Source organism: Geospiza fortis, unplaced genomic scaffold (genome assembly GCF_000277835.1).
Source record: "Geospiza fortis unplaced genomic scaffold, GeoFor_1.0 scaffold55, whole genome shotgun sequence".
Lineage (NCBI taxonomy): Eukaryota > Metazoa > Chordata > Aves > Passeriformes > Thraupidae > Geospiza > Geospiza fortis.
Window position 1 is genome coordinate 6,349,643 of NW_005054308.1, and position 14,774 is coordinate 6,364,416.

At 54.5% G+C, this 14,774-nt stretch overlaps 1 protein-coding gene across 1 annotated transcript; it reads right to left on the reverse strand.

Moving 5' to 3' along the window:
- Positions 1 to 3,273: 3,273 nt before the first annotated feature.
- On the reverse strand, positions 3,274 to 13,189 carry SPARC (secreted protein acidic and cysteine rich). The gene is made up of 10 exons (XM_005418745.2): positions 13,097 to 13,189; positions 7,338 to 7,405; positions 7,111 to 7,161; positions 6,878 to 6,962; positions 6,339 to 6,460; positions 6,013 to 6,133; positions 5,704 to 5,837; positions 5,425 to 5,573; positions 4,725 to 4,873; positions 3,274 to 4,538 (listed from the first exon to the last, which is right to left on the reverse strand). The coding sequence occupies exons 2-10, from the start codon at positions 7,392 to 7,394 to the stop codon at positions 4,510 to 4,512; spliced, it is 897 nt and encodes a 298-aa protein (XP_005418802.1). The 5' UTR covers positions 7,395 to 7,405; positions 13,097 to 13,189; the 3' UTR covers positions 3,274 to 4,509.
- Between the last annotated feature and the right edge of the window lie 1,585 nt (positions 13,190 to 14,774).

Sequence of the window (14,774 nt, forward strand, 5' to 3'; positions counted from 1 at the left end):
AATAAATAATATTTATAATTTATTTTATACATTATGAATAAATTTTATAATTTATGAAATAAATGATAAACGTTATAAACACAAATATATTTGTATAAAGTGTTTAGCAAATGGGATGGGATGGGATGGGATGGGATGGGATGGGATGGGATGGGATGGGATGGGATGGGATGGGATGGGATGGGATGGGATGGGATGGGATGGGATGGGATGGGATGGGATGCGATGGGATGGGATGCGATGGGATGGGATGGGACGCGATGGGATGCAGTAGCCAAGCGTGGTGGGGACGTAGCCCCAAAGGGAGCAGGGCTCCGAGCCGCTGCGCTGCGATGGGCAGAGTGCTCAGCTGAGGGATGCGGGAGCGGGTCTCTCCTCTCTCCCTGTGCCCGGGCAGCCCCGGGACAATCTGCTCGCCCAGCTCCGCTCCGGCAGAGCCTCCCCGCAGCCCCGGCTCCATCCCCGGCCGCATCGCTCCCCCCGCCGGCCGCTCCGGGGATGGGACCGACCCGGGAGGAGCAGAACGGGGAGGAAGGAGGGCGAGGACGCTCCTCTCGCAGCTTCAGGGCGCAGACAAAAGTGCGTCTGCTTCCCTCCCCTCTGCCCTCCCTCCAGGCCGGCCGCAGGAGATGCGTCCCTCGAGGGGTTTCCCCCGGCATTGTCTCCTCGCTGGAGGTTGGGCAAGATTTCGCTGAGTTCGTGCATCTTTCAAATACAAGGAATTTTAAGACCAAAGGATGCTGCCCAGGGGATATGGGCAGTTTGTGAGCTGCTCCTCAGGCTGGAGCAAGGCAGATGGATGGCGGTAATCCTGACACTGGGGGACACCCTCTGTGCCAGACCCATGATAAGATCCCCCCTCAGTAATTCTGGGGATGCTTGAACTGCTGTGGCAGAGACCTGTGTGTGAGATTCCCGCTGGGAATGGTGACTCCATCAACCCCACCACTCTGGGTACCTGAACATGGGTCAAAGCCCTCAGTTACATGGTTCAATCTTCCTTTGCAGGGCTGATTTTAGCTAATGAAACCTGAACCTGTGTGAAATACCAGCCTTCACACATGGAGCCTGAGGGAATGATGTGAAGCTGTGTCAGGGGAGGCCTGGGTTGGATATTTTCAAATATCCAGAGGGTGTTTGGCACTGGAAGAGGCTCCCAAGGGAAGTGGCCACAGTGCCTGCCTGATTTCAAGAAGTGTTTGGACAACACTCAGGCACATGTTGTAATTCTGGGGGTTGTCCTGTCACAGGAGTTGGACTCAGAGATCCTTGTGGGTCCCTTCCAACTCAGAAGTTTCTGTTATTCCATGATTCTGTGCTGTAGTATGAGTTTAATTCCACGGGTTTCCAGTGTCACTGGTAGCTAGAGCAGAAGCAGCTCCAGGTGCAGCTGCACCTCACAAACAGTGGGGCTCTGAGTCCAGGCTGCTTCCAGGTGTGTGGCTGGAGTAGTCCTGGTGATCCCAGGCTTGTCACCTTTTGCATCACCTGCATTTTGTACATTTCAGCCACAAACCTTAATGCAGTCTTTATGTCTCAGTTTGTTTCTCTTAAAAGAGTGAGAGTCAGGAAAACAGAGCACAAATATCTTCAGAAATCTTTGTCTGCCCCATCTTTCCTCTCTTGAATGCAGGGCATGGCTCAGTGGGTAACTGCACCAAAAGGAGCCATCTCTGCAGATGCACTGTAGCACTTGGGTCAGGCTGGTGCTGGTTTTGGATCCAGATCTGTCTGTTTTCTATTTAGTTTGCTGGTTTTTTTTTTCTTTTTAAGGTTTGAGAACTGTGTCCTCAGTGAGCACAAACCACAGGGAGAATTTCCACTTGGAAAGTACAGGGGAGTTTCTTTACTGCTGTGCAGGCCCGGGAAGGCTCCATTTCAGCTCCAACAGGGGAAGGGCTGTTCTGTTCCACCCTTGCTGACTGTCTGGGTCTGAAAGAGGCCAGCTTATTCCTCAAGTCCTGACATAACCCCTTGTATGGCATTTGCCCCAAGGCAGTGAAATTCCAACCACTTGATACTTCAGGCTGCGACCTCGGAAGGGTTAAGAGAACTCAAACCTCCTGAGCTCATTCTGATGCTCAGTTAAAGCCAGGCCAGCTGCACTTTGTTGTAGCTCTGGGTTGGCTCCTTTGGGCTCTGCCAGGCTGCTGGGACAGGGGTGTTGTCCCATGGGGTGGGGCATGGCCTTGGAGAGGGATCACTGCCCCTTCAGGGCCGCGATAGCCGGCTCTCCTGGGGCAGCCTGCTGGCTTTCCTGAGCTTGCTGGGGAAGGCACGGGAGAGCAGGGCTGGAGAGCCTTCCCCTGCCCAGCAGCCAAGCTCCTGTGCTGTGTGGTGGCCCTGGCAGGAGTGCTGGGCTGGAAGGAGTGGAGGAGCTGCCTCTCACAGGGGAGCAGAGCGAGGGTTTCTGGCTGAGAGGGAGGGACAGGACAGCAGTTTGCACAGGATGGCTGATCTCCTGCAGCCCCTGCCTGTCTTCCTGTCCTCTGCCCTGCCCAAACCTTCTCTCAACAGCTCTCCGGGCCTGGAGGTGGGTCACATCCAGCTGGGTCTTGCAGGGGTCACGGGCAGTGGTGCCCTTGTCTGTGTCAAGTCTGCCAGTGTGTAGAGCTGCTCCCACCGTGGGGAGGCATTCTCTGTGCCTCCCCTGAGAGCCCCCTTTGGCTAACAGCCCTGGGAGGCAGTGTGGCCAGGGCGAAGAGGTGCTGTGCTTCACCTGCCCGCCCTGGGCTGAGCTTTCCCCCCCAAGGGGGTCACACACCTTGGCCATAGAGAGTGTCTGTGTCCTGTGGGATCTGCCCCAGCTCTGCAGCCAGGAGTGACCCTGTGCAGGATCCTGACAGCCCTGCTGGGAGCACAGCACATGCCACAGGGGCTGCCAGCAGGGACCTCACAGCTGAGCCAGAGCTCTTCAAACTTGGCTATTTTTAGCCCATGCAAATGGGGGTGTTTACTTTCCTACTCTCGTGCCTTTTTGCCTTTCCCAGGGATTTTATTGCTGATGAAAGCGAGGGCCTGAGAGCCATGTGAGTGTCTGTGCTGGCTGCTGCAGGGACCCCATCTCTGCCCACATGTTTCCCATCCAATATTCCCCAAGCCCTTTACAGTGATGGGCTGGAATGGGCAGAAACACCTCAGCTTACCTTGGACCAGAACCTTTTTGGGTCTGGGAGACCTGTGGGAACAGCTTGAACCCATGCATGAGGTTGGTGTTGAGGGGAGAGTCCCTCTCAGCAGGATGGGATGAAACAGAGGAACATTGCAGGCTGGTTTATTGTCAGTGTTTCAAATCAGTATTTTTTATTAGAGAAACTTATCAGGTTGCTCACACTGTGGCAGGAATTTAATAATATAAGGCACAGGGAACATTCAGAGGTAAAAAAAAGAGTTCTCAGCCCGTGAGATTTAACCATCACTTTGCTCCTGTCAGGACCCTCTCTTATAAAGCAAAATCCAAATACCTTCTCTCCCTTCCATCCTTTGCATCCCTTAAATCCACAACAGGAAAAAAATATTACAGCCTTTCCCTCGAGCATGTGGCACACAGGCCACTTTCTGGGCAGAAATATCCCTTCCAAGTCTGACACAGCTTCCCTGGAAGAGCAGGGCTGGAATTGAGGCACAGCCAAGGCAGAGGGGTGGGAAGTGCTTCAGGGCACTGTGATTTGGGGAGAGCCAAGAGCTTTGTCTCACCTGCAGCTGAATCACAGCACCAAGGTGAGCCACACACACCCCGGGGAACAGGCAGCCACACAGAAAACACGACAGCAGCGTGGTCATTGAGTGATGGTGAAGCATGGAGCACTTTCAAACCTTTATTATTCAAGAGGATTTTACAGGATGGGAATCATTTAATCTTATTTGTTTTAAATTCTGTGCGCTTCCCTCTTTGCTTGTTCAGTTTATATTTCTTTTTCTGTGCCCAATAACTGCTAAACCCTGGGAATGGGAGGGGAAAAAAAAAAAGGAAAACAAAATCCTACCACTCTCTGTCTTTCTCACCCCTCTCCATCCTTCCTACCACGAGCTGGGTGGCCACAACGTCACCTGCAGCTGCTCTGCTTGAGAACCCAATCCTCCTACATCCTCTGGCTCTGCCTTCCCTCGCTGGCATCTGTGCCTGGGGTGGTGAATCAGCTGAGAGGGTTTTGTGTCTGAGTGTCCAGGAACGTGCTGCTAGTGAGAAGTTAAGAGAAGTCTGAGAGCGGATGGTGAGGCAGAGCGGATATTTAGCACAGGAACAATCAGCAGTAAAGACGTAGGAGAGAGAAAAGGCTGGTGAGAGCGTGTGGAAACAGCTGGGTGAGTAATCTAGTGGTGATAGATAAGGCTATGAATGAGGACTGTTATTTCTCTTAGCACCGTTACTACATATGTTTAGACCTATATTAGCACCTTGTTCCCAGGGAAAAACAAAACAAAACAAAAGCAGTTTAAAAACCAAAGGAAGTGGGAAGGTTAAAACATGACAAAGTTGGCAGCAGAGCAGGAAGGTGAGCTGAGCGTTTAGATCACAAGATCCTTGTCTATGTCCTCTGTGGAAGGAAAAGAGAGACAAAGTTAGGAGGTGGATGCTGCCAGGCTCCCACTGTTCCTGCACCCTCCCCATTCCCCCCTGCTTCCCCTCACCCAGGGCTGGCTGTGATGCATTGCTTCATGCACACTGGGGGTTCTGGGGGTGCTCTTCAGCCTCCCCCACCCCATTCCTCCCGGGTACTTACGCTCCTTGATGCCAAAGCAGCTGGCCCACTCCTCCAGGGCGATGTACTTGTCGTTGTCCAGGTCACAGGCCTCGAAGAAGCGAGTGGTGCAGTGCTCCATGGGGATCAGGGGGGCACGCAGCGGGGCCAGCTCCGTGTGGGACAGGTACCTGCCAGGGCCACCACACCCTCACGGGAGGGAAGGTGCTGGCCCCAGCTCTCTGCTTTGGCTGCTGTCCCTGTGCCCTCCCAGGGTTAGCCACTGAGTGTCACGAGGGTCAAGGGCTGGTCACAAAATAGCCACCAGCTGGGGGTCCCTGCCAGCTGCCCCCACCCCACAGGCGTGTGATCGCTCCCATGCCCATCTGCAGCCCACAGCTAAGCCAGCAGCTGCTATCTCAGCTGCTGCAGTTATCCCAGGGCCTTTGGACTAAGATATTTTAGGGGACTGTCATAGAACAGTAAATCTGAGAAGAGAGAGACTCCACACCCAAGGGAGGTGGGAGCAGCTGGGGCTGGGGGAGGCCCCTCTTGCTGCAGAAGAGCAGTTTGCAGGAGGCAAAGGTGCCTCTACCCCAGCCTGGTTTGCCACAACCTCTGCCACCAGCCACCCACTTGTGTCACATCTCCAGCCTGCCTTGACACCTTCTGCTGCCAAATCACCCTGGTGCTCAGGCAGGAGATGGTTCTGGGGTCCTCATCCTGCTCTGCTGGCACTCACCCATCAATGGGGTGCTGGTCCAGCTGCCCGAACTGCCAGTGCACAGGGAAGATGTACATGTTGTAGTTCTTCTCAAAGTCCCGGGCCAGGAGCTCCACGGTGTGGTCACCGGCCTCCAGGCGCTTCTCGTTCTCGTGGATCTTCTTCACCTGCCATGGCAGAGGTGGGGAGGCCTTGTCAGCAGGGAAATGGGGACCAAGGCCCAATCCCACAGGTCATTCTGGATGTGCTGGCCTCCGCTGTGGGGGTGAGCTCCCAGACCCTTGCCCTGTGCCCCACCTTGAGCTTCTGCTTCTCGGTCAGCAGGTTGTTGTCCTCGTCGCGCTCGTACAGCGTGATCAGCACGTTCTTGAGCCAGTCCCGCATGCGCAGGGGGAACTCGGTCAGCTCCGTGTCCAGGCAGGCAGGGATGACTGCAAGCCACACACAGGGCTCAGTGCAGCATCTGCACATGCAGCTCCACGCCCTGGACACACAGCCCTGGTGCCCTCCCACCTCAGCCCTGAGCTTGCCAGGACCTTTGCTCTGTGAACGTGGGGGCTGTGCCCAGTTAGGGGTGCCTGTGTCTGAGGGAGTGGCTCCACTTACATTTGCAAGGCCCAATGTAGTCCAGGTGCAGCTTGTGTCCCTTCTTGGTTCCCTCCAAGGTGCACTTGGTGGCAAAGAAATGGCAGGAGGAGTCGTAGGTCTTGTTGTCAGTGCCACAGACCTGCGCAGGAAGGGGAGATGCTGTGTGAGAGGCAGGCAGAGCCTCCAGATGAGAAGTTTAGCTTGTTGCTGGGGTGGGCAAGGGCTCCTTCTTCACCACCAGATGGGGACCAGCCGCCCTGACTCTGTGTCCACGTGTCACCACCTCTGGCAAAGCCCGTGTGGGTCCCTCCCTGCCCTGGGCACTGAGCAGATCCTGCCCTCACCTTCTCGAAGACGCCGGCGGTGGCGGGGCAGCTGGAGGGGTCCTGGCACACACACATGGGTGAGTTGTTGTCATCCACCTCACACACCTTGCCATGCTTGCAGTGGTGGTTCTGGCAGGGGTCTGGAGCAGGAGGGGAGCAAAGTCAGAGCCAGCCACATCCTCACCTCCCACCAGATGCTCAGGGCACCTCAGCGCAGAGGGAAGACTGAGACTTCACCAGGGACAGCTCCCCACATCTGTTCTCACACTGGGAAGATGGGAAGGGTTCCAGAAGTCCATGGTAGCCCTGGGGCTAATCCTGGACTCCTTTCTGTAGCCAAATCAGTGGCTTTTCTGTTGCAAAGATGGGCTTGCAGAGAGCTCAGGGCTAGAAGAGGCCATGCTCCTCTTGCTTTGAATGTGCATCCAGGCTGGCATTGTCCTTGTGCTACAGCCCTTCCCAAAGGAGCCCCTCACTGTTTGGGGTGGCTAAAGCTCCCCCACGCAGGGAGGGGACAGTGTCCCTGCCAGCTGGAGGGCAGGGGAAGAGTGACTTACTCTCTGCAACAATCTCCTCTACATCCTCCGTGGGTTCCTCGAACTCTCCCACCTCCACCTGGACAGGATTAGCCCCCACAGGCTCCTGCAAAAGAGTTTGGTGTTTCTGCTGTGGGTGCACAGATCCTCGTGGGCAGAGCAGCCCCCCATGGCTCCCCAGAGCTTTGGAGATGCTCTTTGCAGAGCAGTGGCTGCTGAGGGGATGGGTGAGGAGGAGGGACAGAACCACCTACCTCTGTGGTGGGATCCTCGATGACCTCTGTCTCATCGGGCAGAGCCTCCTGCTGCAGAGGAGAATGCACATGAGTGGGGGCCCAAGGTGGGGGGACCCACTGGAACAGGCAGTAGGACCACCCTCAAATTGTCCCTCATTCCTCAGTACTTTATTGTTTATAAAAGCAAATTGCCTTGGCTGCTCCAGAGGGACAACCCCAACAGCTCTGCTGTCTCCCACACTTACCGGCGCTGCCAGGGCTTTGCCTGCCAGGCAGAGAAGGAAAAAAATCCAGGCCCTCATCTTCAGCAGACCTTGAATAAAGCAGAGGAAAAGGAGGGATGAGGAAGGAGGACACTGTGTGCTGCTGGGCTCCAGGCTGAGCAGACACTTGGAGGAAGGTGTTCTCTCCATTTCCTGCCTCGTCTGTTAGGTGTTACAGACCCACATGCTGGCTTTTCAAGCCAAAACCTTGGGCCAAATCATGTTTCCAAGATAAATTCGTTTGATTTTGCAAAATGAGACAGTGGGGTTTAGATGTCTGTTGCTCTCCTGGATGCCTTTAGGAAAATCACAGTCAAAATGGCTCTTTTCTTCTCTGGAGGTTTTTTTTTTCACCAATCCCCCCACATTTTTCATGTTAATAATCCGCTGATATGAGTGCCAGGTACAAAGAATGAAACTCTATCATCTTAGTTGCCAATCAGAACAAATATGGAAGTGGATGAAGGAAAGATATAACAGAGAGACAATGAGACAGAGCACTTGAGAATTAAATCCTTTAGAAAACCCCTTCCCCCATGGACACAGACATCCCTAGGGGTATCGGGGACCAGTCCCTCATCCCCAGCACCCCAAAATGTTGGTGTGTCTATTGTTTATCCCTTTCCTGCTCAGACCTGAGGGTGCCCAGACTGGGTTAGAGGGATCCAAGGCACTTTGGGGTTGTGTCCTGCTGTGAGCTCCAGAAGGACGAGCCCTTTGCACCCCCTCAGTCCGGGCTGCTGCAGAGCCCCTGCAGGAGAGGGGGTAGCTGCTGTGTGAGCCAGGAGAGCACAGCTGGTGACATCCCCGTGTCCTTGTCCCCCTCAGTTCCTGTTTGGCAGGGCTGAGCGCTCTGTGTGCGGGCAGAGGGAGCTCAGCTGCCCGCTTGGTATGCGGCTGGCATCGCTGCTGGAACATCCTCTGTCCCCTCTATCCTGCCAGCCAGGGGACCTGTCCCCCTGCCAAGCCTCCCCTTCCGCCTGCCCTCCTCCCCTCCACCTGCACACAGCCCGCCTGGGGCCAGCCACAGAGCTGTTCATGATTATTGCTGGGACAGAAAGCGTTGGGTGAGGTTTCTCCTTCTCCCCCAGGGTATCCAATGTCACTGCAGCCTTTTCCTGCTTGCTCACAGCAGCTCTCTGGGTACAAAGCCACCCCAAAGCTGTGCTGCCAGGGCACCAACCCGGCTGGGCTCTGCTTCCTGATTTAGAGAGGTTTGGCCACTCAGGGAAAATCCTCTTTCCAGGCTCAGGACCTCACCCAGCCTCTAGTGGGGTGTCTGTGCAAAACAGGGGTCAGGGAATGGAGGGCAGCTTTTTTGGGATGTGTCTGTGTAAAACAGGGGTCAGGGAATGGAGAGCAGCTTTTTTGGGGTGTCAGAGGTCTGGGAGGGGGTGGTGGGGATGGCTGCTGTGGTGGCATGAAGGAGAGGGGTGATGAGCTCTTTGGGGCTGTGGGCAGGAGTAATGAGCTCTTTGGCTCTGTTGAGGCTACAGCTGAGCAGCTCCCTCCTCTCCTGCTTGGTGTGAGCTGTCCCTTCCCCTTGTCTTGATTTGTTCTGGAGGTTTCTGTGAGCTCTGCCAGCATTTGCCAGCAGAGATCATTGGTTCTTTCTTCCTGCAAGGGTTGTTTGGGGAGTGAGGTGGAAAAGTACAGGTGATTCTGGCCATCTCCTCCTTGCTGGTATCCCCTGGCTAGCAAAGGCTCCTCCTGGGCTTGTTTGCTTTGGAAGGCGCTCTGAGGTTCAGTGATGCTCCCTGGGCAGTGCCCAGCCTGGAGGAGAGGGTAGTGCATGCACATGTGGAAGGTGGCACTAAGAAGAACCCAACCCCATGCCAAGGCTGTCTTAGATCATTTTCCCAAGCTTTAAAAAAGCCTTGAATTTCTAAGTCTGGGCATGCAGTAAGTGGGGTCAGGGAATTAGGTGTTTGCTAGGAGCCAGCAGACAGCTGGAGCTGCCAGTGTTGTGTTTGGAGGAAGAAGGAGCATGAAAAAGTCTGAGCAAACAAGCTCTGCAGAACTGTCTAGTGCCTTAGATGGTAAAACAAATTTATAATAAAATAACAACTTTTTGAAGGCAAAGCTGTGCAGAGAGGACATTACAGAGTCTGTGAGCCCCTGGCTGGGTTGCAAATGGTCGTTCCTGAATGCCTGGTGGCCAAAAGTCCTGAAATAACAGCTCAGGAGACCTGCACACAGGGTTGCTCCATCAGTACATCAGCATAACATGGTCCATGGTGCAAGTCTCCCTCCTTGTGGAGCAACCATGGTCCTGCTATCCAAGAGGATGCTCTTTGGAGCTGGCAGCTGGGCCACACCATGAGCTCAGCATCCATCCCCCAGCTGAGGGACCTGGGAGGATCCCTGAGGGGCTCTGCACTGGGAATGCCTGGTGCTGCTTTGTGAGCCCCATGGAGGGCAGAGGGCAGCAAGGGGGGGTGCAGCCAGGGGGTCATTTTGGACAGAAGAAAACAGGGAAAAAGATTTTAGCAAGCAGGGACTTAGGCCCTTCTGCATCCTAAAGACATCAACAGACACCAGAACTTTGCAGGATGCTGGAAACCAGCACAGAAAAGGCTGCTGATAATATAGAATAAGAGAAGCTCCATGGTCACCACCCTCTCCTCAGCCTGCCCTCCTGAATGCTGTGGATTGAGCAGACAACCATGGGCTGTGCAGATTTTTTAATACCTGATCCCACTTGCATCCTACATGGGGACTTCAGCTCCCAGTCACTCTTTAAACAGAGTTTGGGGGCTCCCCCAAACCCCTCTCAATGGCTCACGTCTCCAGCATGGCCCTCAGCACCAGCTGCTCATTGCATTTCACAGCCATACCCCAGAGAAGAAAACCATGGGGTGTAGAGAGGGCAGAGCCTGACCCTCAGCACCTCCATAAACCTCAAGCCAGCAGCTCAGGGAACTCTTTACCACGCTGCCCCCAAGCTTGTGGCACCATCATCAGCTCCTCCTGGCAGGGAATGTACCCCACAGTGATGCACAGAGAGTCTGTGCCACTGGGTCTTTCCTGGGGACCCCAGCTGGGGGTTTGTGGGGTGGGGAGGACACTGATGGGGCGGGTGCAGCCTCCAGGAGAGGCTCCATGGATGGTGGAGTTGGTCCATGTGGTGCTGGCCCTGGCCAGGGTTGCGTAAGCCCTTTGGGATGCCACGTTAGCGTGGGGAGGAGTCTCTCCCTGGGCAGCTCCTCCTCAGCCCAGCTGCCACCCCTGCTGCTCTGGGCCAGGGGCTCTGCTGCCTCCTCCCACTGCAGCCACGGAGGCAGGGATGGGCAATGGGGGGCACAGCCCTGCCGTGCCTCAGCTCCTGCCTGCGCCCCAGCCCGCCAGCAGGGTCTCCTGCACCACCCTCCCTCTGCTCACTGCTCCTCCAAGGCTCTGCAGGATCTGACATTCCCCCACCTCACACTGAGTGTAAAGGCAAAGCTGGTCCAGAAAAGGATTCTCCCAAACCCGACTGGAGTCACAGTGTTGAAGGTGCAGGTGGGTGACCAAGTGTGACCCCCAGAGAGACACAACACCAGGGCTGGGTCCCCAGTGCCTGCCCTGCCCTCCCTGTGCAGGCAAGACCCTCTGAGCTCTGCCCAGCAGCCACTCCCAGGCTGAAATTCCATTTGAAGCAGGAGATGTTTGTGTGCGTTCCCATGAAGCTGAACAGGTCCCTGCACGTTCGGTGCCGGCTCACCCAGATGTGCTGCAGCTGCCCTGGGTGCCTGGGGAGCAGGGCAGGGGACTGGGCAGAAGCCAGCCTGGCTCCTGCCACCTGCACAGACCCCTCTGACACACTGCAGGCTCAGAGAGCCATGCAGGGTTTAGGTGGAAGTGAAATTCCCTTTAGGTCACACACACACTTTGAGTAAAAAATCCCCCTACCCCATGTGCCTGCGTAGAGTCACTAAAGACGCGGCTACACCACAGCACTGTGTGAGCCCATTCCCTGTGCTGGGAGCTCTGTGTGAGCTCAGAAATGCAAGAGCCCAGCCCCATCACAGCTGTGTGCTGGAGCTGCCATAGCTTCTCCAGGTTACAGACTGAATCCATAATGGAAAGCAATTAAATTAGTACCAAGCAAAGAGCCTGGATGTGCCGTGGGCTGCAGGCAGCTGTTCATGGATGAGCCCTGTGCAGATAGGCGAGACAGAATTTTGCTGCCCTGCCTGAGCTTTTTCTTTTGTGTGGGCTGGACCTAAGGCAGTGTCCAAAGCAGCCTGGACACTTTGTGCCAGGTGCTGGAGGTCCCTCCGGCCCCGGGGGTGCCACCAGCTGATCCCACAGAGCTCCACAAAGGAGGCAGAGAAGAAACTGTCCGATAAATATTCTGTAAAAAATGCAAACCATCTCCAAAGCATTCCCTGGACCTGCCCTGCCACAAGCGCTCCAGCGATAACAGCCCTGACATCCCTCGGACCAGAGGACCCAAAGGTTTCCATGGGAGCCGACATTCCTCTGGGGCTGCGTCATGGAAGAGCAGAGTGTTGTGGAAGGAAGGGCTTGAAAAAAAGTTCGAAAAGTTTATTTCTGCTCTTCCCCCTCCCAACGCCGCCCGCACCCCTGCTCCTGCCTATGTGGCAAACAATGGCTTGGCTTCTGCTGCTGCGCCCGACGCCACAGCTTTTCTTTTCCACTTAAAACTCGCCTGGTCGACCCTAAAAAACGGCTGTAATTAACTTTGGTCCTTTCGGAGGGATGCTGAGTTTTTGGGCTGTTTCAGGTTGGTCCCCTCTGAGGAGTCCTGGTGACATTGCCGGCAACCCCGGTTTCACTCCAACTTGGAACTTCTGCCGTTCGGTTTGGGTGGGGATTCAGCCCCCAGCTGGTTAAATGTCCCTTTTTTTGGCTGGATGCTTTCTCGGAGAAGGGACACAAAGAGCAGAGTGAGACTGTCACGTCAGCGGGCCGGGAAGGACAGCGGCTGCCTTTAAAGGAAACGAACCCTCGTCTGTTCTGTGCGGACCTAAAACTGTGCCTGATGGAACCCAAGTTCTTAAAACTGAAAAAAAAAACCACCCCGAAAGAGCTTTGCTCCTCCTCTCCTGCAATCTCCGTCTCCCTAACAGTCGATCAGCCAGAGTTTGGCAAGCCAGGGCAGCAGACCTGAGAGGCTTTCAGAGTTTGCTTGGAACAAAAAGCAGAGTGTCTTTTTTTTTTTTTTTTTTTCAAAGGAGAAATAAGACCGGCTGCACTGAAAAAAATAAACCCGCTGACATGAAGCCAGCAGCTCTTTTGTTCTTCCTCTGGATACTCTGGTGAGTGAAACATCACCCGCCAACAACACACCTCAGGCTGGGAGAAGTAGGGACTGTTCATAACTACATCTGATTTTCTCTGCAGGTTGGTTTGATGTGCCCAGACCTTGGTGTCATGGATGTCACTAAAGAACTACCCACCAGCTGAAAACACAGAGGGGAAAAAGGGAGGAGGGAGAAGAATGAGGGCAAATCAAACCTTTACAGTCAGATTCCACCAAAGCATTAAAGCCAAAGTAAGAGACAGTTTAGAAAGGAAAATGCTGCGAAGAGGAGAAGGGGTGAAGTCAGGAGGGGTCTCTAAATGCATCGCTTGGGGTGGAGAGCCTCCAGCTCCCTATCCCGAGTGATGCACTGCCAGCGCTGGATGGGGACAGTGCAGGGACAGCGGGGCCAGGGACCCCACGAGTGGGGCTGTGGGATCCCCGTATCGGGAGGAAAAGCACAGCAAAGGCAATCGCGGAGCTCGGGCCATACCTCGCAGTCCCGGCAGCACGGCTGAGGGAACTTCAGGCGCTTGGACAGGCTGGAGGAATCTGCAAGTTTTAGAAGGAGGCAGGAGGAAGGCAAAGGGTGGGCTGGGTTTCCCTCTGCCTCTCCCCCTCCTCCTCCTCTCTAGCTTTCCAAATCGGTCTCTTCCTCTCCTCCGCTTCCCAGTGGGCAGTCCCTGAGCCCGGCTCCAAAGGATAGACCAGAGAAATCAAGCTGAAAATCAAAGCGTCCCTGTCAGGGACAGAGCAGTCCCCAGCAGCCCTCCCAGCAGTCACTGTCACAGCAGCTGCCTGCGCTGAGTTTTCAGTTCTCTGTCTCTCTCGGACTGACAGCACACAGGGATGGGGAAATGCCATCTCTCTGCCTGGTTTTGCACCTCCTAACACCTCGGCTTGCTGCAATTATAATGTTAAATGCTGTCATTTCTCAGTCCCTGAGCTGGTGTTTCCCATCCTCAGGGGCTGCAGAGAAAAACAGAGTTTTGCTTCTCCATCCTGTCTCCTAACATTGCTGCTATCTGTGACTGCCTTGTGGAGAGGGAGAGGAAAGAATGACCCAGAGAATGTGAAGGGTAGATAATTTCATATCTGAAATGCTGTAAGTAGGCAGAGAAATGATGGGCTGGTAGATGTGACTCCCAGCACAGTGATCTCTCTGTTGTGGTTATCATCCAGCAGATCTGGACTGATTGAACAAACCCCACAGCCAGAATTGCCACTCAGCTGAATTCAGTGGTCTCTTCAGAAATCACTCACTATTTACAGATCATAACTCAGCTGGAGCAGCTGCCCAGCCAGAGGCAGCCGAGCAGCAAAGCTGTTTGGAGTTGAGTTTTCCCATCTGTTCCTCTCTTTGCCCAGGGTGAAAACCCAGCTCCTCTCCCCTTGCTTCTCTCCATGGCTGAGAGGATCTGAGGTGCATCTGCTCCCCCAGCACCAGCATGACCTTGGCACTGCACTGCAAAGGAGAACCAGTAGCCAAAAATTGCTACAGTTTGGGCGTCCCCAAAGAATGTCTCTGTGCCATGTCCTGAGCCCTGTGGACAATCCAGCTCTTTGCAGCTTGTGATCCCCCTGGGGCTGGTCTCCAGGGCAATGGAAATTTGATGTCTCGTGTAGCCAGCAGGACTGAGGACATCTGGGCACCAGCAGTGAGATTGTGGATGCTGGGTGAAGGACACTGAGATCATAGCAAAATTCAACATCGTGTTTTGTCTTGGCTGCCTGTGGTTTGGGTTCATTCTTGATTACGTGCTATCTTTTAGAGGGCTGAGACATGGACCTGGGTGCTTAACTCTTCTCACTGATGTTGCTGAGGATTTAGAGGTCAGCACAGGACCTGCCGGGCTGTGGTGGCTCCTTGCTCTGTAGGATGCCTTTGTGTTGTGGCTCTGTATCAGCTCACTCCTCCCCCAGCCTCGCAGCACTTCTGCTGCATGTGAGGGATCAGTGTTGGACTAAACATCCCATGGCCAACAGGGAAAAAAAAACTATAAACAGAACAGAAAGGGAAGGCAGAGGGGAAAGAATGGAGGAGGGGTTAATGAAAACCCATCATCACTTCCCAGTGAACAGGAATCTCTGTGATCAGGCGGCTCAGGAGGCTGGTGGCAAAGAACAAGAGAAGAAAATCTTCTTCAACCATTTCTTTACTTGGCTGCACA